At 46.4% G+C, this 26,270-nt stretch overlaps 1 protein-coding gene across 1 annotated transcript in view; it reads right to left on the bottom strand.

The window, feature by feature from the left end:
• CFAP47 (cilia and flagella associated protein 47) overlaps positions 1 to 26,270 on the bottom strand; it is a 2,858,849-nt gene that overhangs the window by 2,277,514 nt on the left and 555,065 nt on the right. Inside the window, exon 29 of the mRNA XM_078657910.1 lies at positions 25,243 to 25,462. Coding sequence (XP_078514036.1) covers positions 25,243 to 25,462 — 220 coding nt within the window. The remainder of the gene's footprint in view (positions 1 to 25,242; positions 25,463 to 26,270) is intronic.

The following is a 26,270-nucleotide window of genomic DNA, read 5'->3' on the forward strand; positions in this document are numbered from 1 at the left end:
GGCTAGGAGACGGCCTCCCTTGTCAACCCCAATGTAAATCGCATGACGTAGACGTAGTGCAGCATATTAAGCTCTGTTAAGGTCAATGCTGGCAAATTGCACTCGTGCTGCAGTCAATTGCCGCCAACTTCTCCGGCCCATGTGTGCGGATATATTCCCTCCAGATTTTTCACCTGCCTAGACAGTTGATTTCTTTTCTCTCAAATCGCCTTATTATCCGTGGCGGAGATAGCAATAAGTTCCCCACGCACCACCTCCTTGAGAGCTTCCCAAAGCATTTTAGCTGTGAAATCAAGGAAATCATTCAATGCCAGGTAGTCATTGATGACCTAGTGAACCTGCTTTACCACCTCAGCGCGCTGTAAAAGGGTGTCTTTCATCCGCCAGGATCGAGCTGGGTGAAGCATGCGGGGGAAGACTCATCTCCAGCGTAATAGCTGCATGGTTTATCACAGCAGGGAGAATCTCTGCAGCGGAGGAAAGAGTAAGAAATCCCTTAGTTCCCAGGAAATTATCTAATCTAGCATAGGTCTTACGTGTTTGAGAGAAGTAAGAGTAGTTGCGGGTACGGGGCGGAGCGTCCTCCAAATATCTAGAATCCCTAGGTCCTTGAGCCGCACGTGCCCCTCCATGATCAGTGCTCCTGCCTGACAGTGTCTCTACATCGACCTGTCTAAGTCGTTGTCCAGGACCAGGTTGAGGTCACCCCCCACCAAGATTCTTCGGTCCGGAGTGTGGAACAAAACAGCAAGCTTGTACATAGGAATGCCTCCTGACCTTCGTTCGGAGTATAAATGGATGCTATCACAAAGGGCCAACCATGAAAAAGTGAGATGGTAAGCCTAAATTCGACCCTTCACCTCCGCCACCCTTGGACAAATATTGCCCCTAAAAGTATGAGCCACCAAAAGAGCCACTGTTTAAGTGTGTTCCTGAGGAGAAAAACTTGCATGGGAAGGCTCGTGAACGGAGCCGGTGATAATCTTGTGGAAGGAAATGTGTCCCCTGGAGGAGGTAAAGGTCAGCCATTGAGTTCACCAGATAGGACAGAACAGCCCTATGCTTAGTTGGGCTGTTAAGGCCCTTTACATTAAGGGAGAAAAACTTGAAAGGAGTGTAACCCATAGCCTGTCAGGGAGGGTCGAACAGCGGCCCCTAGTGATGCTCATTGTGCGGTGTGGGGCTAGTGTGGTGCCTCAATGAATTAGCTGTGTGCCTTGCCTCATAGCAATATTGAACTTAAGTGTACCTCAAAGATAAACAAGAACCCCAAAAAACAATAAGCAAATAAGCAAATGTTAACATTTGTATTTGCATGGGATATTTATAAAGCGCTAACTGTCGCTCCGGAAGGAGCATCCTGGCGCTGAATACGTGTACAAACCAAATATTAGGATCTAAATGGCAGCCATTACAAAACTATCTGTCAGACTAAAAATCCACGTTTTTAAATGCTTCCTGAAGGCATTTTCCTGTACAAGGAATCTGAGATTCATGGGCATGGTATTCCAGGCTTTAGAGGCCAGTACTGTGAGAGTCTTACCTCCTTTAGTTTTAAGCTTGAATCTTGGGATGTTAATTAGATTACCTCCAGACGACCTCAGGCATCTCGGGGGGTGGTAACGGGTAAAACGTCTCGTGAGATATCTCGGGCCTGTCTTATTGAGGGATCTAAAGGCGGTTAGCAAGATCTTGAACAGAATCCTTTTATGTAGGGGTAACCAGTGAAGGGTCAGAAGTGCAGCAGAAGCAGAAGATCCTCTTGACGATTTAAGGACTAGTCTTGCTGCCGCATGCTGCACGCTCTGTAATTATTTTAGCGTAGCTTTTTTTTTTTTTTTTTAAATTTTTATTTAGAAGTTTGTAAGAAGAGTAGAAAGAAGAGTGAAGAGAAAGTAGGAAGAATAATACAAGCGACATGTCCACCATAAGTCCCTCACAGGGGACGCCATAGAGACTCTCAAAGAATACAAATGGGGGAATGCAAGGCGGGGCCACAAGGCAGTATAGCAAAGTCCAGTTCACGAGTCCAGCGCTCAACAAGGAGTTCCAGGCGGAAAACCCTGCTCGGCCAAGTGCCCAGTAGAGGAAATAGTGCTAATAACCCCCATACGAGAGCAACGTCGCAACTAATAACAAACCCCTAGGGCAACTGGGCCCCCCCCCCCTCCCTCCCCTCCTCCCCCCTGGTGGTGGCAACCACACTCTCACATACACGACCAAGCGCACACCCCTATAATCCGATTAAACCTGGAAAAGGTGAAGAGCGCGTAGCGTGGGCGGGCAAACCGCTGATGGTAAGCCTCGAGACAGGAAGCGAACCAAGGGACCCCATCGGAACATAAAATTCTTAAAATTGCCCAGGAAGATGTCCGCCATTCTTTCCATGCTCAGGAGCCCCCACAGTCTCGCGTGCCACAATGACAAGGCCGGGGCCTGCGATTTCTTCCACGCCGCCGCCAACGTGAGTTTAGCGGCCCCCAGGCATAACCACAGGATTCGTTTATCCGCTTTAGTTTGATGTTCTAACTGCGGGTCACGGAGACCTAGCAGAACATGGGCCATGGCATCCGAGACTAGATACCCCAGGATGTCTTTAATATGGGCCAGAATTTCCGACCAAAAAGGGCGGATGATCGGACAATCCCACCAGATGTGGCGGAAGTCTCCCAGGAGGCCACAACCCCTCCAACATCTGTCCGAGGATGCCGGGAAGATTCGATGAAGCTTGGATGGGTAAAGATACCAATCGTGCATGGTCTTTAAGTGAGCCTCCCGAAGGGCCACCGAATGATTGTGCGACATGATATCGCTCCAAAGGTGTTTCCACTCTTCCTCCGAGATATCCCGGTCTAGAAGGACCTCCCAATGTTCCATGTAGCGGGGTCGCGGGGCGGTCTCAGCGGCCAATAGTAACCCATATAGGAAGGAGATCATCCCTTTCATAGTGGAAGTGCGTAGAAGGAAAGATTCGAACGGGGAAGGCGACCGAGTGGCGGCCTCACGCATCCTCGCCGAGGTTGCCCAATGGAGAAGCTGGGCATGGCGGAAGCGCTCAGTAATCGGAATCCCATAGTCCCTCATGCAGTTATGGAACGTGAGCGGGGACACTCCATGGAACAGATGCGTGAGCGCCCTACAGCCACCCTCTCTCCAGAGACGGAAGGGCCCCTCGCGCATCGCAGGTGGAAATGCCGGGTTGAAGTGAATGGGGGTAAAGGGGGACGGAAATGTGGTCCAGCGGTCGTCGTTGGAGACCGTATCCCACACTTTTAGGACCGTGCTAGTCGGAGTGCTGATGTAGGCATTCCTAGGCCTATCCCCCTTGGGCTTCCAGACCAAGTCCCAGATCGATCTCCCTGCCACACTCCTATCCATGTGTAGCCAGTGTTTCTCTGAGCATCGCTGGGACCATTCCACTATCACGCGGAGCTGCGCAGCTTTGTAATATAAAAGCATATCCGGGAATCCCACTCCACCTTCCCTCCTCGGACGGCGTAGTGTCGAAAATGGGATCCGTGCTCGCCCTCCCTGCCAAACAAATTTCAGCATCAAGGTTTTCAATCGTCGGAAAAAGTCCACCTCTATAGGGATGGGAAGGGCCTGGAAAAGATAGAGGAACTTAGGCAAGAGCACCATCTTAATGGCATGGATTCTTCCAAGCCACGACAGAAACTTCGGCTTTCACCGATCCAGATCTGCTCGTATCGACGCTAGCATCGGGGGAAAGTTAGCCGCGAATAAGGACCCTATAGTAGGAGTCAGGCGTACTCCCAGGTATAATAGGGAGGCAGACGCCCATGGCAATGCCGTGAGCAAACGCACTTGTTCCACGACCGCATGGGGAAGAGTCAGGTTCAGTATATATGACTTGTCGAAGTTAACCTTAAATCCAGCCACCGTCTCAAATCGGTATAGGACCTCCTGGACATGCGGCAGTGAGTGGATTGGGTCCCCCAGGGACAAAAGCACGTCATCCGCGAATAGGGAAATCTTGTGCTGCTCGCCCGTAAAGGGAAGACCTACGATCTGCTCCTTCTCCCGTATTGCAATTGCCAGAGGTTCGATACTCAATGCGAAGAGGAGAGGGGAGAGGGGGCAACCCTGCCTCGTCCCCCGTGAGTGAGGGAAGGGGGCAGACCGATGTCCGTTAATCATCACCCTCGAGCTAGGGCAGCTGTAATTAGCCCGAATCATGGAGATGAATTGGCGCGAAAAACCGAAAACAGAGAGGGTGCGGAACAAAAATCCCCAATCGACCCGATTGAACGCTTTTTCCGCATCCAGTCCAACAAGCACTGCCGGAATGCAGAACCTGTCAGCCTTCTCTATCAAATGCAGTACCCGTCGCAAGTTGTCATGCGTCTGCCGACCCTTTATGAACCCGGATTGGTCCGGATGCACCAGACCCGGCATCAGGTCCTGAAGCCTGCGGGCGATGATAGAGGAGTACAGTTTAGCATCCACATTGAGGAGTGCTATCGGGCGATACGATGCGCACTTGGAACGATCCTTCCCTTGTTTGGGGATCACGGTTATCATGGCCTCGGCCATGGACCCAGTGGTCGTTCCGGAGACCGCCATTGCATTAAAAAGTGAGACCAGGTAGTCCACCAGCTCCGTCGCGAATGATTGGTAAAAAAGAGCCGTGTAGCCATCAGGGCCCGGAGCTTTGTTAGGTTTCAGAGCCTTAATGGCCTCTAGCACCTCCCCTCTGGAAAAGGGGGCCGCGAGTTGCTCGTTCCACCCATCGGAGACCTGCGGCAAGGGGAGGTCTGCCAGGAATGCGTCCTGCTCCTCACCATCCAAGGAGTCACCTTCATACAGTGTGGCTTAAAAACGGCCAAAAATGTCCGCCTTATCTCTGTCCCTATGCTGCAGGGAGCCTCCCGGACCTTGGATCCCTCCAATGTACTCCTTTTCTCTTTTTTCCCGAAGTTGACGGGCCAAATGTCTACCCACCTTGTTCCCCTGCGAGTAAGACGCGCCCCGCAATCGCAGGAGGGTGAATTCAGCCCGATTCGTGTAATGGGCCCTCAACTTCCCTCTGACAGCCGTCAGTGGTCGAAGGGTTGCACGAGACGGATTTAATTTATGTGCCCTTTCTAAGCTGGCAAGTTGCGTTTCCAGGTCCTCCCGTTCCTTTCTTCTTAATTTATTGAGATTCGCATTAAGTCCTATGCAGGTGCCCCTCAGTGAGGCCTTGCACGCGTCCCAGGTATTGAACACTGAAGTGTCCGACGTGGGGTTGAGAGTTAGGAACTCCCGAATAGCCTCCCTAAGCGCCTTACAGGAGGCATCATCCCTAATAAGTGCCGCTGGGAAATACAATTTCCGAAAGCCATCCCCCTTCATTGACCACTGCACTATAAGGATCAGGAGGCTATGATCGGAGACCGAGAGTGGAAAAACCCCAGAATCACGGACATCTCCCCTAAGTGCTTGGCTCAAAAAGATGTGGTCTATACGGGAGTAGGATTGGTGGACGTGGGAGAAGAATGTGTAATCTCGGGCCTGGGTATGCACAGTGCGCCAGCCATCTATCAACCCTAATTCGCCCATCCGATCTTTGGAATCAACAGAGAAGGTTCCGGAGTCCGCCCTTTGGGTTCGGGAGCTGTCTAAAGTCTTGTCCCATACCATATTGAAATCACCCAGGAGAAACAAGTGCCCCTCCACAAACTCTCCTATCCTATCCAACAAGCTCTGAAGAAAGACATTCTGCTGGGCATTGGGAGCATACATCACCACAAACGTACACAAACAGCCGTACAGTAGTCCCTTAACCATCAGCCACCTACCCTCCTTATCACAACAGACCCCGGTAGGCTGAAATTGGAGGGACGCCCGAAAAAGAAGAGCCACCCCCCTGTGCTTTGTGGGAGCAGAGGATCTATAGATGAGAGGAAACTGCAAATGGCGGAGCCGAAGCTCATCTTTGCGCGCCAGATGGGTCTCCTGAAGACCCACCACATCCAAGTGATGGTCCAGCAAGTATTTCCAGACCTTTTAGCGTTTCTGCGGAGAGTTGAGGCCCTTTACGTTCCACGTGCCAATGCTAAGAGGCATGAGGAAGGTCCAGTCTCCTCAGCTTTACAATCGCCAATGCATCCAGCTTCCACCCCCTCTTCATCACAGACATCCAGACCCCCCCTCCCGCCCCCAGTCCCCTCCACACGCATACGGCCATCCGCACATCAAGCTCCCACCGGTTGCCACCACCTTCCCCCCTTCCCCCTCCCCTCCCCAACAGCACCCACCCGGATCCCCCCTCCTAGAGCTCCTTTAGCTGAAAATCGTGCACACAGACCAGAATGTCCGGGGTGGGCCCCTCCTCGCCTGGGCAAACCCACCCTGTGGACTCTGTCCATCCTGATGTCCTACAGATCTTCCTCACCTAGAATCTGTAAGAAGAGTGCCTGGACATAGCCACGAAGGTCGCCCGCCTCACCATCCTATGGTACAGCCCGTATGCGGATATTGTTCCGGCGGGAACGGTTCTCCAAATCCTCCGCGTTGGCCTGGAGGTCTAGATTCTGCTCCGTAAGCCGGATCACGTCCTGTTGTAGCTGGTGGACATCATTCGCCATGCTCAAGTCGTGGTCTTCCAGCGTGGCCACTCGTTCACCGATTCCATCGACATCCCTGCGTACTTCGCGAAGATCCGATGCCAGCTGAGTACGGAGCTCAGAAATTTCCTCTTTGATCGAAGTGAAGAGCTCCGTCATGAAGGCCTTAGTAGCGGGGGCCTCATCGTCCGATCGCCCGGAGGACGAGCTGGGTCCCGGCGAGGCCGGTTGCTGGGGTCCCTTAGGTTGACCCTCCTTGCCGGGTTTCCCCTTGCGCTGCGAGGAGGACATCGTCGCGCCCTTATTCCTTCTAGAGGCCAGCCCGTCACAGGGAAACACCCCTTCGATGGGACCGTGTCCCAGACCAGAATGCTGCTCCGGCTACCCCTGACAATCCCCCGATCTGGTGTTGGTGTCGGCAAACCAATCCAAACGCCACTCAGCGTCTTCGTCCCCAGGTTGCCTCCACGCACCCGCTGCGCCCGAAGGGAGAGCACCAACTCGAGTCCTTTGTGCCGTCAGGTTTCAGGCCAGCCCGATGCGCAGAGCCCCCATGGTGGCAATGGGGTCCAGTGGGAAACGGTCGGCGCGATAGAAATACCGGCTCCTCAACACCCCGCTCTGCAATTTGGGACACCCTTCAAGGTCGCTGAACTGTTCCGTAGTGGGTCACTGTGTCACCTCGTGGTCCCACTGTACTTAAGTGGCCTTGCTCCCCCTATAGCCTCCTGTCACGTCGCTGGTCCAGAACACGCTCCGCAGCTCGCGACCCCCAGGAGCCAGGAGCCGCCCGAAGCGCAGTCCGCAACCCTCCTGCCTTTCTGGATTTGCTAGACCGCGGGGCCCAGGCCGGCACCCCACGTGTTGCTGGAGAATCCCGGCTGCTTCTTTCACAGTTCCCTTGGTCGGACCCCAGCCGGGGGCCGTCGCGCCGATCGGAGCAAGTCTCCGTCTCCCCAGGCTGTCCACTCGGTGCAGGCTGGGCTCCGGCCGCAACTAGGCCGCAATCCCCGGGCTCGCGTAGGGCACGTGCCAAGGGGCAGGCTCTCTCGACGTGCGTGGCCTTGCTCCCCCTAGAACCTCCTGGCACGTCGCTGGTCCAGAACACGCTCCGTAGTTCGCGACCCCCGGGAGTCAGGAGCCGCTCAAAGTGCAGTCCGCAGACCCTCTTGCCTTCCTGGATTTGCTAGGCCGCGGGGCCCAGGCCGGCACCCCACGCGTCGCTGGAGAATCCGGTTGCTTCTTGCAAGGTTTCACTGTGCGGACCCCAGCCGGGGACCGTCGCGCTGATCGGAGCAAGTCTCCGTCTCCCCCGGCCGTCCACTCGGTGCAGGCTGGGCTCCGGCCGCAGCAAGGCCGCAATCCCCGGGCCCGCGTAGGACACGCGCCGAGGAACAGGCTCTCGCGACAGGCCGGGACCCGCAGGCACCAACCGCCGCGCACACCAAGACCGGCAGTCCGCCGGAGGACCGGATCGCCCCCCACGGGACCGGGGACTACAGCAGGTACTCCTACGGCGTGTCAGTCGCCAGCTCTCTCCCCGCCGTCCGCTGTGCACCTCGGCTCACTGCTCCGTCTCCCGGGCCCCGTAGCACGTCGGCTCAGGTCCGGAGCGTCGCTGTGCTCACCCCCGCCATAATACCAGGGTCGCTGGGCACCACGGTTCTCAGCGGGCGTTGGCAGTGCCAGGGGCCGGGAAGGAGCCCCGGAACGGTGCTAATTGATGCTTTAGACGGCCCGGCGCCGGAGGGGACTTAAAACGCGTCCTACTCCGTCGCCATCTTGGCCACGCCCCCAGCGTAGCTTTTTTGACTCCGGCCATTAGACCGTTGCAGTAGTCCAATCGCGATAGTATTAAAGCCACTTCAACCGACTTTCTAGAGTCCATAGGCAGGAAGTCAAAAAACTTTTTAAGGGACTTGATGATACTAAAACAACTTCCTGCCGTATTCCTTACATGTTGGTCGAAGGAAAGAGAGGAGTCAAATAGGATCCCTAGATTTCTTGCAGTTTCAACTGAATGGGGCGGAGCAGGTGACTCTTCAGGCCACCAGTCCTTTGGGCAAAAAAGGACCTCCTTACCCAGGGGTAAAATTTCTGTTTTGTTAGTATTGCATCCTAGGTGGTTATTTGTCATCCAGCGGAAGACATCCGTCAAACACTTCTTAAAATTTTGCTCCGCACTGGTGGAATCTTTATCAAAAGAGACAACGAGTTGGGTGTCATCGGCATATGATGTTACCAATATGCCGTATGACTCTATCAGTGCAATAAGAGGGTCCATATAAATATTGAACAGTAAAGGGCTCAAGAATGAGCCCTGCGGCACCCCGGATAATACCTTTTTTTTCGTTGGAAAGGAAAGGGCCCAAAGACACCATTTGGGATCTGTTGGTCAAAAAGGATACTAACCAAGTCAGGGCAACGTCTGTTATCCCTATACCTCTCAGTCTATCAATCAGGATTTCATGAGAGATGGTGTCAAATGCTGCCGTGAGGTCCAGCAAAATCAAGACAGCCTTTCTCCCCTCGTCCTGCAGAAATTTGATAGAATCAGTGAGCTCGATGAGCGCAGTTTCTGTCAAGTGTCTGGGTCGAAAACCGGACTGTTGTGGGTGTAGGATGTTATGGGTATCTATAAAGTCTTTTAATTCTTGATACACTATCTGTTCTGTAATTTTACCCAAAACTGGGAGGAGCGATATAGGACGAAGATTTGATAAATCGGTGGTAGGTTTATTGTATTTCTTCATTAACGGCTTAACAATAGCTTTTTTCCATTCCTGAGGAACAACCCCTGAGCTTAATGACGTGTTAACAATAGCATTAATAGAGGGATTAACGGCATCAATCAACTGATGAAGTATCAAAGGAGGACACGAGTCAGAGGGTGCCCCTGACTTACATGCCAGAATGACTTCCCTAGTTTGAAGAAGGGAGGCCGATTGAAAGGCGCTCAAGGTATGAGTCATATTATCCCCCCTCCCTTGATGACTAGGGGGAGAAATATGGGAGAGGTCAGGAAAATCCCTCTGAATAAGCACAATCTTCTCCTCAAAAAAGTCCGCAATTTGATTGCAGAGAGCTGCCGAAGGAGGAATTTTCGGCTGAAGGGCTTTGGGATGTTTAAAGGATTTAACTATAGAAAAGACTGTTTTCTGCTTGTACTGAGCCTCATTGATAGCCTTGATGTAGTAGTCTCTTTTGGCGAGTTTAATACTGGCCATGTAGGATTTCCTTTGTTGCACGTAAGCACTTTTAGCTGATTGGTCATAGGACTTCCGCCACTTCCGTTCCATTTTCCTACATAGTAGGTGACTTTCTGCCAGCGTCTGTGAAAACCATGGGGCATTCGGTTTTGGCCTTGTAGCCTTATATTGGCGTAATTTCGGCGGGACACATTCTATGATGACTTGATGCATCCAGGAGTGAAAACTTCTAGAATCATAGGTTGCGTCCCCAGTTAGACTAGGAGCTTGCAGCTGCTGTGAAGAGCTCACCTTTATAGTCTCAGCTACCTTCTTCCAATTTATGTCAGTGGTCAACTGCTGATTGACCCGAGGCGTTTTTATCTGCCCTGCAAGACAGATATTAAACGGGATCAGACATGGTCTGTCCAGATTTGTGGAATAGGGCTAAGGGTAAATAATACCAGGAAATTGGAACAAACACCGTCCAATGTGTGACCTGCGGAATGAGTGGGTAGCTCCACCAATTGGTGCAGCCCAAAAATGTCCAAGGTCTGATGGAAGTGGGTAGATTGGACGGCATTTTTGGATTCCAGCTGGAGATTAAAATCCCCCATGAGGGTAAAATGAGGGTAACGCAACAGGAGCTGTCCTAGACATTCTCCTATTGAATCCAGAAATGGAGTGGCGTTACCAGGAGGGCGATATACCAAACCTCCTGAGAATGAAGCAGATGGATTCAGCATAATTGAAAAACCTATTCCCTCTGCCCCTTTCAGAGGACCTAAGTTGAAAGTATGACATTTAAGGGTACTTCTGATAATTAAGGCCACACCTCCCCCTCTGCCCTTCTGTCTGTCCTGCCTAAAAATGGTGAAGTCATCTGGAAGGGCAATTGCCAGATCTGGATTACTGGCATCGTTGAGCCAAGTCTCGGTCACAAAAAGGAAGTCTAGGTCAAGCTCAAGGATCACGTCCCTGATGTCCTGACTATGGCAACATAAGGACCGGGCATTGATCAATCCACCCTTAAACTTACAAGAGCCTGTCCTAGTAGAGACTACACTTGGCAAAGACTCCGAAGGCCATGGGGTAGTCCATTTGCAGGATATGCAGGAGAAAGGGCCCCATATCATCTCCATAGAAGGACAGTTGGAGCATTTACCAATGTCCTTATACATATGAAGATCTTTCCCATTATGCGTACGAGTTAGTGGGATGGGGATAGGATTAGATTGTATTTGACCAGCATGACCTGCGTCTGTCGTGGACTTGGCGCGGACGGGCGCAGACGGGCTTCCCTTTGGCGCGCCTTCGGCGCTGCGCCGCCGGGGCCAGGTGCTCATTTTATAGCGATGGAGGAGGGTGGGAGACAGCGAGCAACTAGTGCGCTGCCCTGGGACCCACCAAAGATGGCATGAAAGCGGATTTTAAAAGTTACATCAAGTAAGTCAGAACAAAAATAATAAGACAACAGTATTTTAATTCTAGCACAATTTTTAAAACGTAATTAACACTTTAAAACCCCCAGCTCACGCCTCAGGGGAAGGTAACTACACATGCACTAAGCGCGCGAGAATGGGCTCAGTTTTTAAGTACTCGGAGGGCGGGAGACAGCGAGCAACTAGTGCGCTGCCCTGGGACCCACCAAAGATGGCGGAACTTTCTCGGAGAGCGCGTCTGCGCCGACTCTTCCTGGGATCGAGGATTACAGTGCCATGAAAGCGGATTTTAAAAGTTACATCAAGTAAGTCAGAACAAAAATAATAAGACAACAGTATTTTAATTCTAGCACAATTTTTAAAACGTAATTAACACTTTAAAGCCCCCGGCTCATGCCTCAGGGGAAGGTAACTACACACGCACTAAGCGCGCGAGAATGGGCTCAGTATTTAAGTACTCGGAGGGCAGGAGACAGCGAGCAACTAGTGCACTGCCCTGGAACCCACCAAAGATATCGGTACCTTCTCGGAGAGCGCGTCTGCGCCGACTCTTCCCGGGATCGAGGATTACAGTGCCATGAAAGCGGATTTTAAAAGTTACATCAAGTAAGTCAGAACAAAAATATTAAGACAACAGTATTTTAATTCTAGCACAATTTCTAAAACGTAATTAACACTTTAAAACCCCCGGCTCACGCCTCAGGGGAAGGTAACTACACACGCACTAAGCGCGCGAGAATGGGCTCAGTTTTTAAGTACTCGGAGGGCGGGAGACAGCGAGCAACTAGTGCGCTGCCCTGGGACCCACCAAAGATGGCGGTACCTTCTCGGAGAGCGCGTCTGCGCCGACTCTTCCTGGGATCGAGGATTACAGTGCCATGAAAGCGGATTTTAAAAGTTACATCAAGTAAGTCAGAACAAAAATAATAAGACAACAGTATTTTAATTCTAGCACAATTTTTAAAACGTAATTAACACTTTAAAACCCCCGGCTCACACCTCAGGGGAAGGTAACTACACACGCATGGATGATAAGCCAAGGGAGTGGCAGTTCCAGAGTTCCTGTTGTTGGTTATAAGGGTCAAACCGTAACCTCGTCCCTTTGGAATGCACCACCCATATTGCAGTCTGCAATCGCTGCTGCCCAGCTGGGTTACAGAGAGTCTGCTTTAGCTAGTGCCTCAGGAATCGAGTCCAATGGAGCATGATGACCCATGGCAATTGTGCCTGGATCAGGGTAAGCAGATTTCCTCCCCGACCCATGGGAACACCCCTGAGGACGACCGCCAGTTGTGCAGTTCGGGGATGTCTGGGTCGCTGAGTTTTCCACCCGACAAATCAATACCCAATACCCTGCAGGTCTGCTCCATCAACCGCAGCTGAATGAGCTTCCCCTCTAAGGAGAAGATGAGGAGGAAGGGGTTCCCCCACAAGTATGGCACTCTGATATTCCAGAGGTGGGAGGTCGCTGGTCTGATGTCGCATCTTCTTTACAAGGTGGATGCCACCAGGTCCTGGAAGAGGGTGGGTTGTTTGATCTAGGACGGTGAGTGGATGATTCTTTTGAGCCTTGCGTTTAATGTCCTCCTTCAGTTGGAAGTCATTTATGCGGATCAGAATGTCTGCCGGGGTGGCTGCCTCCGCTCATGGGGGAACTAACTCAGTGAGCCTGATCCAATTTTATTTCCATTTGTGAAAAAGCCAGCAAGGTCCCTGTCTTCTGCCTTGGAAGCTATACCCCTAATCCGGATGTTGTTCCAGCAGAATCTGTTCTCGAGGTCCTCTGTGTGTGCCTGTAGATCTAACTGTTGATTGCAAAGGTGGAGGATTTCCTGCAGCAGCAGCTCAATGTCTTCCACATGGTTGTTGTTGTGGCCCTCCAGACCTGCTGCACGATCTCCGAGGGAGTCGATATCGCTCCTGAGTTGCCTGATATCGCTGGAGATATCTTTCTTAACTTCCTGGGGGTCCTTTCGGAGGAAGGTGAACAGGGATTCAAAGATGGAGCGGGTCACAGGCTCTTCCAAATTCTTCTCGTGGGGCCCTGAAGGAGCAGTAGCTGCAGGGGTTGGTCCCAGAAGCTCCCCCCACTGGCCTGGTTGTAGCCATTGCCGATCAGTCCAACCAGAGGCAACAGCAGTCCTGTGTGTGTTCTCCTCTGAGAGCTCTCCGGCAGGCCAAGACCAGTGACCATCCGGGCCCAGAAGTTCCCAATGCTGTAGAGTCACCAAGCTTAGGACAATGTCTGTCTCCATCCCCAGTATCAACCTCCTGGGGGCTGTAGATACGTAAAGGTCAAACTCGTGCTTTCACCCAGAGGCACCCCCCAGCTGGGTGACCGATGCACCTAATTCACACTGGGCAAGACGGGGACCGGCCCGACACCACGAGCGGTCCCGCGGTGGGAGACAGTTCTCTTCCCCACTTCATAGGACGCTGTTTGAGGAGGATGTCGGTGCGTGGCTGGCGTGCATCAGTAGGAATGGCTGAGGCCTACAACTGCATCCTCTCACCCCGGTAAGGCCAGCGAGAGCCACAAAGCGAGGTATTGGTCAGGGTGGAGGTCCCAAGCTCACTTTGTCCAGCACAGAGGGGGTCAACCAGCATGGACAGCTTCCGCAGCCCCAGCACCCAGCCCTAGCACCCCAAGCCCAGCTCAGGCCTCTGCTGCAGGGCCACTCTGCCCTAGTCAACTCACCTCTAAGGCCTTGTGCACCGGACCTCAAGTCCCTCCTCAGGCACTGCAAGAGACTGGCAACATCACTTGGCCTGCTGCACTCTGGGTGAACTGGACAGCTCAGGATGGCTCCAGGCTCCAAGGCACCCTGACATGCTCTCCAACAGGCATCCCCATCCACCTTCTCCTCCGCCCTCGGACCTGGCACATGCCAGACCCAGGCAGTCGGCTCTGTCATCGCTGCCCGGACCTACGCTGAGTCCAGCTGCCAGGGCCAGCGCCCACGCCCCTCAGGCCGCGGCCACCCACTGACACAAGGCGGGGCGACCACAACAATTAGATTCGCTCGTGCCTGTGCTTGCCCTCGTAGGCCGCGCTTGACTCGCCGGTCTCCAGCACCGTCGATGTGCTCCTCAGTGCTTGGTTAGGTCTCAAGGAGGCACCAAAGCCGCCCTGCGGGCTCTACTCCCAGGCAGCTAATGGGTAACCACAACAGGGCAGAGAAAGCTGGATTATGATGGTGAATGCGGGTGGTGAGGCCGGAGAGACAGACAGGATTGTCTCACTCTCCTGCCATCTTGGCCACCAGGGCCTGCATCTTGGTCGGAGATGGTGTCTCAGACTACGGATACACAGGGCTCAGGACTCGGGCTGCGGTGATCTTTCAGCCACATGGCAGGAGCTGCATCGATTCTTCAGCTGCACCTCAGCAATGCGTGGGCTTTTCAATTGCAGGGCAAGACTGTGGCAGGAAAAATGGGAGCTGAAGGTCGAAGCCTGGACTTTATTTGCAACAAAGCCATCTCCAAGAGCCCAGAACTGGATTGGCATCACTTAGCAGGCCAGTACTCTGAGCAAAAGGAGTTCAGGGGCTGCAGATGAAGTCTTTGATAAACCTGAGACTCCTTAACAGGAGGCAAGTACACATAGAACCTTGGCAAGCAGGATGAGGAAAGCAAAGTCCAGAACTTTCACTGTCCAAAACAGGAAGCAGGAAGCAGTAGGACAGCACAACATAGCATCAAGCAGAATGGCAGTCCCCCTCATACAGCTTCTCCAGCTCTTCTTCTTAGCAGAATCTCGTCTTTGTCCAGAAGTGTTCTAATGTTATGCTCCAGTACTTATACCAATTTCCGCCTTTGAAGTAGGCAAACTTCAAAGGAAAGTCTTTGCCGTGCACAAGACACTGCCTTTCCTTGACCTGGCCCCAGACACATTACAGGGGGGTGGAGACAGCTTTGTGTGAGGACAGGCACAGCCCTTCTCAGTTGTCAGTAACACCGCCTCCCACCACACTAGCTCAGGAAGAACCATCGGCCTGGTGATGGGCCATGAGGATATGCAGGGCACACCTCAGCTCCCTTTGTGTGACTGCCTAGACTGTATGCACCAACAGCCCAACTGTCAGTCTAAACCAGACATGGATTCCACAGGCAGGCAGAGGCACAGAATAGTAAAGTAAGAAAAGCCAAACTTTATAAAAGTACCATGTTCAAGCACACAATCTAAAAAACAACTTCACTAAAAGATGTAGTTTTAAATTGTGAGTTCAGGCATCACAAACTCCAAATCTCTATCTCTTCCCAATTGGAAGTTACACTTGTGAGAGATGACACGGCAGTTCCAATGATATCAGGACATGTAAGAAATACCAGCACATGTCCTACGTTTCACATACACAGCAGCCTTACATGTAGAAAAAGGGAAGGTTTGGGCCAGGCAAAAGGGTGCACTTACTAGTTCAAAACTGCACACACAGACATTGCAGTGAGAGTTCTGAGACATGATCGAAGGGCAACTCATGTGGGTGGCACAATCAGTGCTGCAAGCCTACTAGTAGCATTTTAATTACAGGTCCTGGGTAAATCACATATGCCAATCATGGATAAACCTAATCACTGATACAATTTACACAGAGAGCATATGCACTTTAGCACTGATCAGCAGTGATGAAGTGCCCAGAGTTGTTAAGCCAACAAAAAGAGGTTAGAAATAATAGGAGGAAAAAGGCAAAAAGTTTGGGCATAACCCTGCAAAAAAGGCCAGGTCCAACACATGTGAAATACTTGGCTGGGTGGAGATAGTTAAACAAAGCAGGTGAACAGATTTTGCGGACTCCCTTAGACAACAGAGGAATCAGCCATGGATAATTGCACAGAGATTTAAACTAATGTATGTGTGATGTAGGGCAGCACAGTGCTCCATATCCCCTATCTCTCCATATATTTGGTATATTTTCCTAAAAAGTAACTATGCACTGGGAGAAAGTATGTTGATACTTGCAGAAAGAGAAACTATATTTCTAAAAAAGCATTGGCACAGCCAATAAGTCTGGGTCACAATGTAATTTAGAATTCACATTTACTGGCTTTTACAATGTTTTTCTGCAACTGGAGGAAGTTGCTTGGCACACTTAGCAGCAATTCAGCAGCAGTGGAAGGAGCTGCCAGGAATCTCATGTATGAGAAGGGTAACATTTGCAGTAGAGTATATTTGCCAGAGACACTCACTGTGAATTGTTTCCCAGTAGCAGGGAAGAGGAGATACCAAGCTCAGATTAAAGCAGAACTATTAGGCACTCAGGAAGGAAGCAGTGGCCTGGCAGCTGGGAATATGGATATGTAAATTACTGAATCAGTGATGGGTGACTTTACTTTAGAAAAACAAATATGGGATAGTTGACCGTACTTTTAAATACAAAGACAGTTAGACTAAAACGCACCTTTTTACTGATCCAACACGTAACTATGTCTCAAGCTAAAGACTTAAGTAAAATATAGATATACATCTTTAAGAGGCTGATCCAAAGCCCACTTTTTGTGTATAGTTAAATGAAAAATAATCAAGGACTCTCCACTTTCACTAAAACTAAAAGGAATATTTCTGACAAGAAGGGGCTGTAACTTACAGCATTTATAATGTGATCCTCCCAGAAACTTGAAAAGTAACTATCATTGGAATAGCTAACCCAATGGTTTGTGGTCGGCAGCATGTAGTGGTGACTTTTTTCACAAACATTAATATAACTTCTCAAGATTTCATAAGGTAACTGCTGGAGGACGAGCAAGGACCGGGTGAAGTAGTGCCCATCCCTATGATTCCTTCAAAAGCATGAAATTCTAAGGGAGGCTTGGGTTTAGGCTGAAAAGAATAGCTGAGGTTTGTTCTTCAAAAAGCCTGTTGGTTTGTCATTTGCAGAGTGAATTTGGACCTAAATAGCACTGGGACTTAAACTCAGCATGGGTGAACTGAATTTGGATTAGAGAGGCGGTTTTAAAATAAGTCCACCTGTTATAAAACAGACAGTTGGAATCGGTATAACCTGAAGGCTTAATCACAGATCTTTGAGATTCCCAGGTTGAAACAATGCTCACAGTCCAGTCTAAAGCCTAGGATGCATGCAATTGCAGCATCTTTTCCTATAATTCTGAGACAAGGAAAGACCTTGCATTGAACGTTTGGATAACAAAATACAAGGGGAAGAAACAAACACAATTTGTAATGGGCAAGGAATCCCAAATTTGTCACCTTTCTGAATGGTTTAGGGAAAGCGTCAAGTTTCAGTGGCGAAAAGGTTTCTTTCAAGACATTCTCCTCTGCCACTAATAAACATGACCTTGCTCTTTACAGATTTGTCTTGAGTCATTTTCTGCCCTTCTAATCTTGGACCTATCGTCCTCATCTGAGGAGGAGGAGGCAGGCCTGGAGGCAGCAGACACAGCCTTGAGAGCGTCTTCTGTGCAGGACATCATTCGTTGGCCATAATAAAAGAAGCTGCTCCTCCTGCTTGATGTCTCATTGAGATGTCAAGCCGGAGCAGCTTCTTCTAAATTGTATGCAGTAGTGGCTAATATTCTGGGCATGCTCACTACAGTGGTCGGACATAAGTGTAGGCTGTGCTAGGTATACATAGTATACATGAATTTTCTCTTGTGTTCTGGGCATGGGCATTAAACCCGAACCTGGTCTGCACATTCCTTTCTGGGAGGACTCAGGATTCTCTGTTTAGTGAAACTCCTCCGCAATCCTCTCTCTCCTATTGGGATCATCTGCACAGGATATTACATTTTTCTTGGACCCTTGCAAGAGATCACCTGAGAGGGAAGGATCCAGACTCACTGTAGAGGAAAGTTTCAGAGGGAATGATTCAGAGGAGGTGAATCCTGGGTAGGAGTGGTGGTGACCCTCATAGTACCCACTAATTAACCAGATAGAACTAGTCTCTAGGGGTTTTTGTCCCATCTACTCATTCCTCCCACAGATTCCTGCCCTTCCCGCTGCAGGTGATGATGTCAGCCCAGCCTCAGAGCTCACACCTCTGATATGAGCAACGTGAATGCGTGCTGTTTTTCTTGTGGTGGCCGCTAAAACGCTCACCAGTCTGACAAGTGGTAAAGGTGACTAACCCGCTGCATGAGTGCATGTAATATCTTTGTGATTTTACATCATTGTTCTTTATTTTTCTGAGGTGAGTTGGAGTATCACAGTTTTTTAGGTGTGCAGACTACACAAACTAACATTTTAAAAGGGATTTATTTATCCCTGTTATTCCTTATTTATATAATTATTCGTTTTTATGAATATCTTTCTTTTTCCTATTATTCTTTCAGTCTTACTGTCTTACTCAAGAAGATGCGAATAAAAGAAAGTGGTGCAGCCTTCAGAAAAAAGAAAAAGGCTTAGGAGAAAAAATTAAAAAAGAAGAAAGGTGCCCTACTGAAATACCTCAGTAGCGAAAATACTACTACTGTTGCTGGAGCAATTTCTTATTCCGTATTCAAACCATCATAAAAGTCAAGTGTTTCTTCAAATTCAACAAGCGATAAGGAAAGTAAAAAATTCCAGCTGTTGACTTAAAAGACGTCAGTCTTTGTCCAAGTAAGATAAACGATGACACACGGAACTTACTAGTACGTCAAGGTGTGTCTGTTGTGCAACATATAAATTCTGATTTTGGTGAAGTGATTCGTGAGGGTGATTCAATCAAAGGACGAGACAGAAAACGTACACATGAGTGGTTTTTTCTAACTCTGCCAAATAATTTTAAAATGTTGAGGTCGTGTTTGGTGTACTCTCCTTCCAAGAAAGCTTTTTACTTCTTTTGTTACATTTGTAGACTGAAGTCATTCAAATATTGATTCTACGGATGGATTCAACATGTGGTGACAACTTAATCCTGAAATAAACGACTATGAATCTATTGTGGCCAATGTTCGATCTTTCACACAATGGAAGGAGTTGGAAATTAGACGTGGAACAACAATTGATAAAAAGGAACAAGAACAAGTTGAAATGAAGTGAAGAAGTGGAGGGAGATACTTTAAAATTGTTGGATATCATTAGATTCATAGCTAAACAAAATTAGGCTTCAAGGGGTCAACGAGAAGAAATTAATTACGAGACCGATGATGATTTTGAATCGACAGGAAATAAAGGACATTTTTTAGATGTAGTTCATTTGATGTCGAAATACAATCCAATGCTACATGAACATATTGTAAGAAACAAGCTGGAGAAAATAATTGTTAAATCCTATATGTCGCCTACTATTTAGAACGAGTTTATAGAAATTTTGGGAGAAAAAGTAGGAAGCAAAGTTATCGAGCAAGTAAAAGAAGCAATGTATTTTTCTATGATATTCAACATCACCCCTGATATTTCTCATAAGGATCAAACAAGTCCAGTTTTATGCTACATTATGATCTATGAAAATAAAGTAAAGGTTGTGGAATCATGTATTGATTTTATTGAAACAAAAGGCAAACCGCTGAGAATATTTTAACTTTAATTTAGCAAAAATTACAAAACAAATGAATTGATATTCACAATTTTGAGGACAAGCATATGATAACGCTGCTGTGATGGCTAATCAACATACTGGCTTTCAGAGATGCATCAAGAAATGTAATGGAAAAGCAGGGTTTTTTTCGAATATACAAATCACTCTGAAAAAGTTGGTTGGTGTACATGCAGCTTCTGTTGCTGTGAATTCTGTTACCTTTTGTGGGAACTGTGGAGTATTTGTTCACTTTTTTTTGTTCCTCAACCCATTGCTGGGATATTCTGACTTCGGTCACTGGTCAAAGTGTCAAGCGTCTAATAGAAATTAAGTGGAGTGCACAGGGAAATGGTGGGAGTGTTGCAAACAAATTACTGGAAACTCTCAAGTGCTGTGGGCACATTTAAATAGTGAATAAGTAAATAGAGTTATCAGGTCAAATGCTGGTATGCTGCTTGTGAGTTACAATTATTTGCCTTTCTGTGGTTTCTTGGCCTGTGGGAATCCGTCCTTCTAGAAATTATTGACGTACAGGTCTACCTCCAAACCAAAGGACTGAATATACAAAAATGTGACATAAAACTCAAGGCTTTAAAAGCATTTTTAACTGTCAATAGGGACGAATTAGTTAAGAATTCAGTAGCATATGCCAAAGAAAGATGAAATGATCTGGGGATAGTCATGGATCGTCGATGTAGACAGAAAAAACTGATGGCAGGTGAAGAATCATGAGATGCTGAATTATACGAAACTGAGTTGAGGAGAGAAATGTTTTTTTTCACTTGACAGAGTGATCCAAGAAATCACAAGATTTTAACAGCTTCAGTGTCTTGCTGAAAAATATACCTTCCTTACTCCATCAAATCTTACAAATGATAAATATGAATATCAACTAAATCATAATCATGATGACATTAATAAGGAAGAGTTTCTCATTTAGAGAAAAATACTTTTTGAGTTTTAGTTCTGTTCTCTTACGCAAGATGAAACACAGACTTGGAAGGAAGGTCCCCTTGAACTTTTGCAGTTTATTCTAAAATACAGTCTTGAAAACTCAGTTCCAAATATTGTAATACTACTGCAAATTTTCCTCACAATTGCTGTAAGTGTTGCTGGTTGTGAGAGGAGTTTTTCAAAAAGAAAAACTATTAAGAATTACCCAACATCTGCAATGAGTACCTTGTGTTTAAGAAATCTTGTCATACTGTCTATAGAACAGCAACTGAGTGATGAAATAGATTTCGACAATGTCATTGAGGATTTTGCTAAAAAAATAACATTTTAGAATATTGGAATTAAAGTTTTACTTAAAAAATAAACATAGTGTTTTAATTTATTTCCCTACATGCGGTTTTGACTGTGAACCAGTGCTCCAGTCATTGCCACCATAATATTTTTGGTGTGTATGAGGGGAGGCATTCTCAGGGAACGCCCTGGGTGACAAAAGCTCTAGCTAAGACACTGACACTTCTTATAAAATGTAACACATGCTTGTGTATGCCCCTGGGAAAGACACTTGTAAGAGTTTTACAGGCATGTCACGCAGCATAACTGATACTGGCGCCATCTTGGGAAGCACCGATACTGACTTGTTGTTCGTCACTAGATATATTTGTTGAGTGATTGTAATTTTTACCTTCAGCTATTGAATGTATGGCTGCTTCATCTTTCTCTCGCTAGTAAGTACTTGGGGATGTTTTCTTAACGGCTTGTTATTTGGAATTCTGACATACAGTTTAGAGTGCCTTCATGTGGATTGGTTTTTTTTAAGCTAAAGGTATTGGTTGCTGTTTTGCAGTTCTTCTAGTAATTTTTGTCTTTACTCATGTAAAGGCTGACTTCCATACATTCTTTCTTCACCATTATTCATTCTGTCCTAGTTGTATACTCCTTCAAAGTAGTGAAGAGTGAACAAGTCCTGCGGTTTCCACTGTAAAGAAAGGGAATTAAACTAATCCACTTTTAACATGGCTTCACAATGTTTTCCAGTTTTGTCTCTTCAACCATTTTGGCCAGCCAGCAGTGAACTGAGTATGAGTAGGTTAGAATGAAAACAATATTTTCTGAAAAACTACTTCGCAACTGTGGAAGAAAGAACAGACATGTCAGCTGAGCCGAAAAACTGATTATTTGCATTCCACTAGGCCAGCTAGATAAAAACATAATATAGTAGGATCAAAGAGGATTTTGATAGGGATGGTAATGTGTTTGATAGATTTATTAAGGATTTTGACAGCTATTTTTTGCCAAGTTTTGTATTGGTACAAGGTTCACATGTTTTCAAAGGAAACAGGAAACAGGGTAATCTTTTGTTAGATTGCAAATTTGATAATTTATAGGAACAGTTGATTTGTGATCAAGTCATTATGCATTCCACTGATCACTCTATTTAATTCAGGATGAGTTATTGATTATAGGGATTCCAAACTCAAAGACGATTTGGCGATAAGCAGGAAAGCAGAGTTGTCTGGTGGATGTCCTAAAACAGTTTTGTACGAACCGAAGGACTTTGTGAGTGAATCTAATATTGTGACAAAAATTAAGGCAAGGAAGATAATAAGTTCTTAAAGACTAGCAAGAAGGGAAATAGAAAAAAGGAGGACATTAAAACAAAGTTATGGTGTTACCTATATGACAGCAGCAACCAATAAGATCTATTTAGCTTAAAGGTAAAGTTGTCCGCCCTTAAACAGAAATCTTTGAGCTGTGGGGCAATAGGACATTTTACAATGGTTTGTAAGAAAAGAAAAGGAAGAGTTACATTTGTTGAAAGTTTCTGGGATTCCGAGGAGGATAATAGTGACAAGTCTTTGTTGCAAATCGGCCACTTATTTGTTATTTTTTCTGAGGAAGATAAGGGTGTCATTAACTGTATATCAAAATTTGGCAAGGGTGCTTTAAATGTTTCTGGTACTAAGAGAATAGGAAGGAAGCCATTTTGTAATGAGTTCTAGTGAGAGTCAGCTAAATGTGTATGCCGATTCTGGATCTCCATATGTAAACATTAACAAATACGTATGAAAGGATAAATTTGTGGGGAAAATAAGGACCACTTTACAGGAACTTGATGTTTCTCTTGAAGGTTGTGATGGAGAAATGAATGGAGTTATAAAGGTTCAGAGCTTTCATTTTTATATTCAAGAAAAGGAAATATGTGTGAAAATGTTAGTTAAGAAAAGTCCTTCAGTATTAGTTTGGCACGATCAAGGAGAGGTCCACATTATAATGGATACGAACAATGAGAAGCAAGTTCTGATCCTAGATAACAGTGAACATGTCAGTAGAAAGATGTTGAAATGTTTTCCCCAAAGTGTTTAGTGGTAATGGAAGGGGGGTGGTAGGTTTTGAACACAAAATATAATTGAAGGACAATGCTGTTCCTAAAAGTCCCAAAATTAGAAATGTACCCACATCAGTGAGAGGGGAATTTTCCAATACGTTGCACAGAATACTGAATTCCCACATAATATAATCTGCAGAGACTTCTGATTGGGTCGCCCCCATATTTGTGGCACGCAAAACAAATAGGAAGATTTGCCTATGCATAAACCTAAGCCAATTAAATAACAATATTCTAATTGACTGATTTCTTTCCCTAAAATATCACAAATACTCATCTTGATTAGAGGGACTAGGTGCTTATCGAAGACTGTTTTATCTTCGGCTTAACACTAAATTCCACTGAAACAGGAAAGCAGAAAGCTCATTACGTTTATCATTTAAAAAGGGAATTTCCAATTTAAATGCATGTCTTTTTAGTTTGCATCAGCAGCAGGTGTCTTTCATCATTTGATGTTCAAGCTGTTTTGCCAAATCAAAGGCACTATCTGTTTTCAATATGACATACTGGTGTTTGGTGGAGATTTAAAAGAACAGAACTGAAAACCTGTGAAGGTTCTAAAAGTTCAAGATGAACATGGGCTTACAGAAGAAAATTCTAAATGTTCTAAACTTTTGCTGAGAATCAGGTTAAGTATTTAAGTCCTGTACAGTGTGAAAATGGTATTAAACCTAAACCATCTTTAGTGAAAGCAAACAGTCAATCTCCAACTTCCTGTAGCAAAGAAGACGTGAGGTCATTTGGCTCAAACATCTCAAAAACAAGACCAAATCTGAGTGGAATGAGCTGTCAAAGAGATTTCAAGTTCATTAGGTAAGCTATTTCTAGTGCACATGTGCTTAAAGGTTTTGAAATGTCAGAACAAAGTTTTGTTATCACTGATGCAAGCTCAAATGGTTTGGGTGCTGTATTAATGCAGAAAAAGCGGGACAGAGTGGAGGTTACTATTGCATTTTCCTGATAATTCCTCTGTCCTTCAGAGGAAAGGTACTCCGTTTTCAAGAGGAAAAAGTTAAAAGTGAGTATTTCCACTCGTACTTGTGGGGTAAACCTTTTGTAGTACATGATGGTTACAAATCATTGATTAGCTTCTTAACTACTGAAGGAATGATGAGAGCATCTGCAAGTATAGCCAGGTTTTCCACGAGGTTGCAGGATTTTACATTTAAACGAGGATATGTTTATGAATAAGATAATGTAGTGGTGGATTCTTTGTCAACACTGCCTTTAAACTTGATGGAAGGACAATGCTTGGGACTAATACAAAATGGTATTGGTTGTATGAGGGATGTCCTGGCCTGACAAGGGAGGAGTGTCATAAAGAATATGCTGAAGACAATAGATTGACTAGCATTAACAAGAAGTTTATCCTGTGTAGTTGGCCAAGGAAGGAGATTTTAACAAACACATTTAGACCCTTTTGGAAAATTAGAAATGAACTGTCATAGCTGGTATTGTGAGGAGAGGTGAAAAGGGGATCCACCTTACACTTGAGGAATATCATCATTAACCAAAACCATGAAGAACATTTAGGCATTGTACACGTTAAGAGAAGTGCAAAAAATCTATATTGGTATCCAGGTATAGGATAGTGCTATAGAAACAGTTGTCACAGAGTGTTTGTGGTATTAAGGCAGTTAGAAGTTTAAAAACTTTGAATCCTCCATCTGAAATTATGTTTCAACCAAGAATCCATGGGAGATCAATTTAATTGATATGGCAGGTCAATTAAAACAACGCATAAGTATATTGTGTCTCCAACATATCTTTTTCACGTTGGAATGCAATCAAGATATTAGAAAGAGCTAACACAGTCGTTGTTTTGAAATTTCTTGATGTGATTTTCACTACAGAAGTATTACTTATTACAGTAACTAGCAACAATGGAGTGCAATTTATTTCTAGCACAGCAAAGATGTATTTAGAAAGGATGGGTTAAAATGTGATGCATTGCTCAACAAGGAATTAGTATCCATATAGAGCTAATAATATTGGTGACAACATAAATATTTAAGGTGCCTTGACTATGCTGTCTTGTATCGATGCAGATATCTTCATACTCAGAGATCTTACATTAATTTTAATAGTCCTGATCACAAAACCAAAAATTCAGTGTCTTTAATTGTGAAGATTAAAAACAGTTCGTAGTTGAGCATGTTATATTGTGTATTTTGATTTTCAACAAATTGATATTGCTCTAGAAAATGTTAAGCCTATCCAGAACAAAAGTAAGATGTAGAGGTTTACCTTCGAAGAGATTTGGGAATGGAAATGGGGTTACTCCCATTAGGCCATCCAAACAGACTGAACCATGTCTGGGCTGCAGAAACAACTTTCTGGAAAAAGGTTTTCTCCTCAGTGTCTTCTTCAGGAAAAAATGAAATCGCAAGACCATCCTTGGCACATGGAGCATCACCACTCCCATTGTTCACCTTGCTATTGTCATAGTAGCTGTCATAATCTCCATCTAGACAGAATTGTTGGGAAGAGCAGTTAGTTACCAGATAACATTTACTTCGGAGCTATGCTTTAAATGATTGCCTACATGAATTATGCTTTGTTCAGTCTTTGCTCTACCCACTGCCATCATCAATCACCATGGGGAGTGGAATGTGTCAGGTGTAATCTACAGCAAGCTGGCCTTTTCCAGGGATTTAGCTCATGGGATTAAATTTGAGGGCTTCTTACCAGCAACCACTGGAGACATCCAACACTCTACTTGATATGCACTTAATGCGTTAAAATATTTTTCAATAATACAGCTCAAGGTGTATTAAGAGACTTATTGGCGCAGTTCTTCATTATTTTTTCTTCACCTTGCAGTTTAACTTTAGTAAAAGCCAACACACATGATACATTTCCTTTCATTCCCTTGCTTCAGATAGGAATTTTTAAATTGTTGCTCTTGTCTCATTTAGAATAAGGAGTGTAGCCGTAGCCAAGGTGTGTGAGAGGGGTGAATTCTACCATGGTAAAAAACGGAAGGGTATCAGTGATCACAGCTGGATGAATGGGGAAGAATCAAAAGTGGTGGCATGAGTCATTTATTTACTTAACATGAAGTGAGCTCTTTTGACTAGAAAAGCAGTACATAAGAACTACAGTAAATAAGGACATAAGCAGTTTGTGTGGCATATGCATAGAAGAATTGTGGGCCAGCTGCCCATTGTCAACGTGAAGCACTTGATGTGGCCCTGCCCTACTTGCTTACACTTCTGTTCAGCAATTACATCACACCTTAACCAGGTCACAGTTTGTTCTACCCCACACAATTG

This window comes from Lissotriton helveticus, chromosome 8 (assembly GCF_964261635.1).
Source record: "Lissotriton helveticus chromosome 8, aLisHel1.1, whole genome shotgun sequence".
Classification (NCBI taxonomy): domain Eukaryota; kingdom Metazoa; phylum Chordata; class Amphibia; order Caudata; family Salamandridae; genus Lissotriton; species Lissotriton helveticus.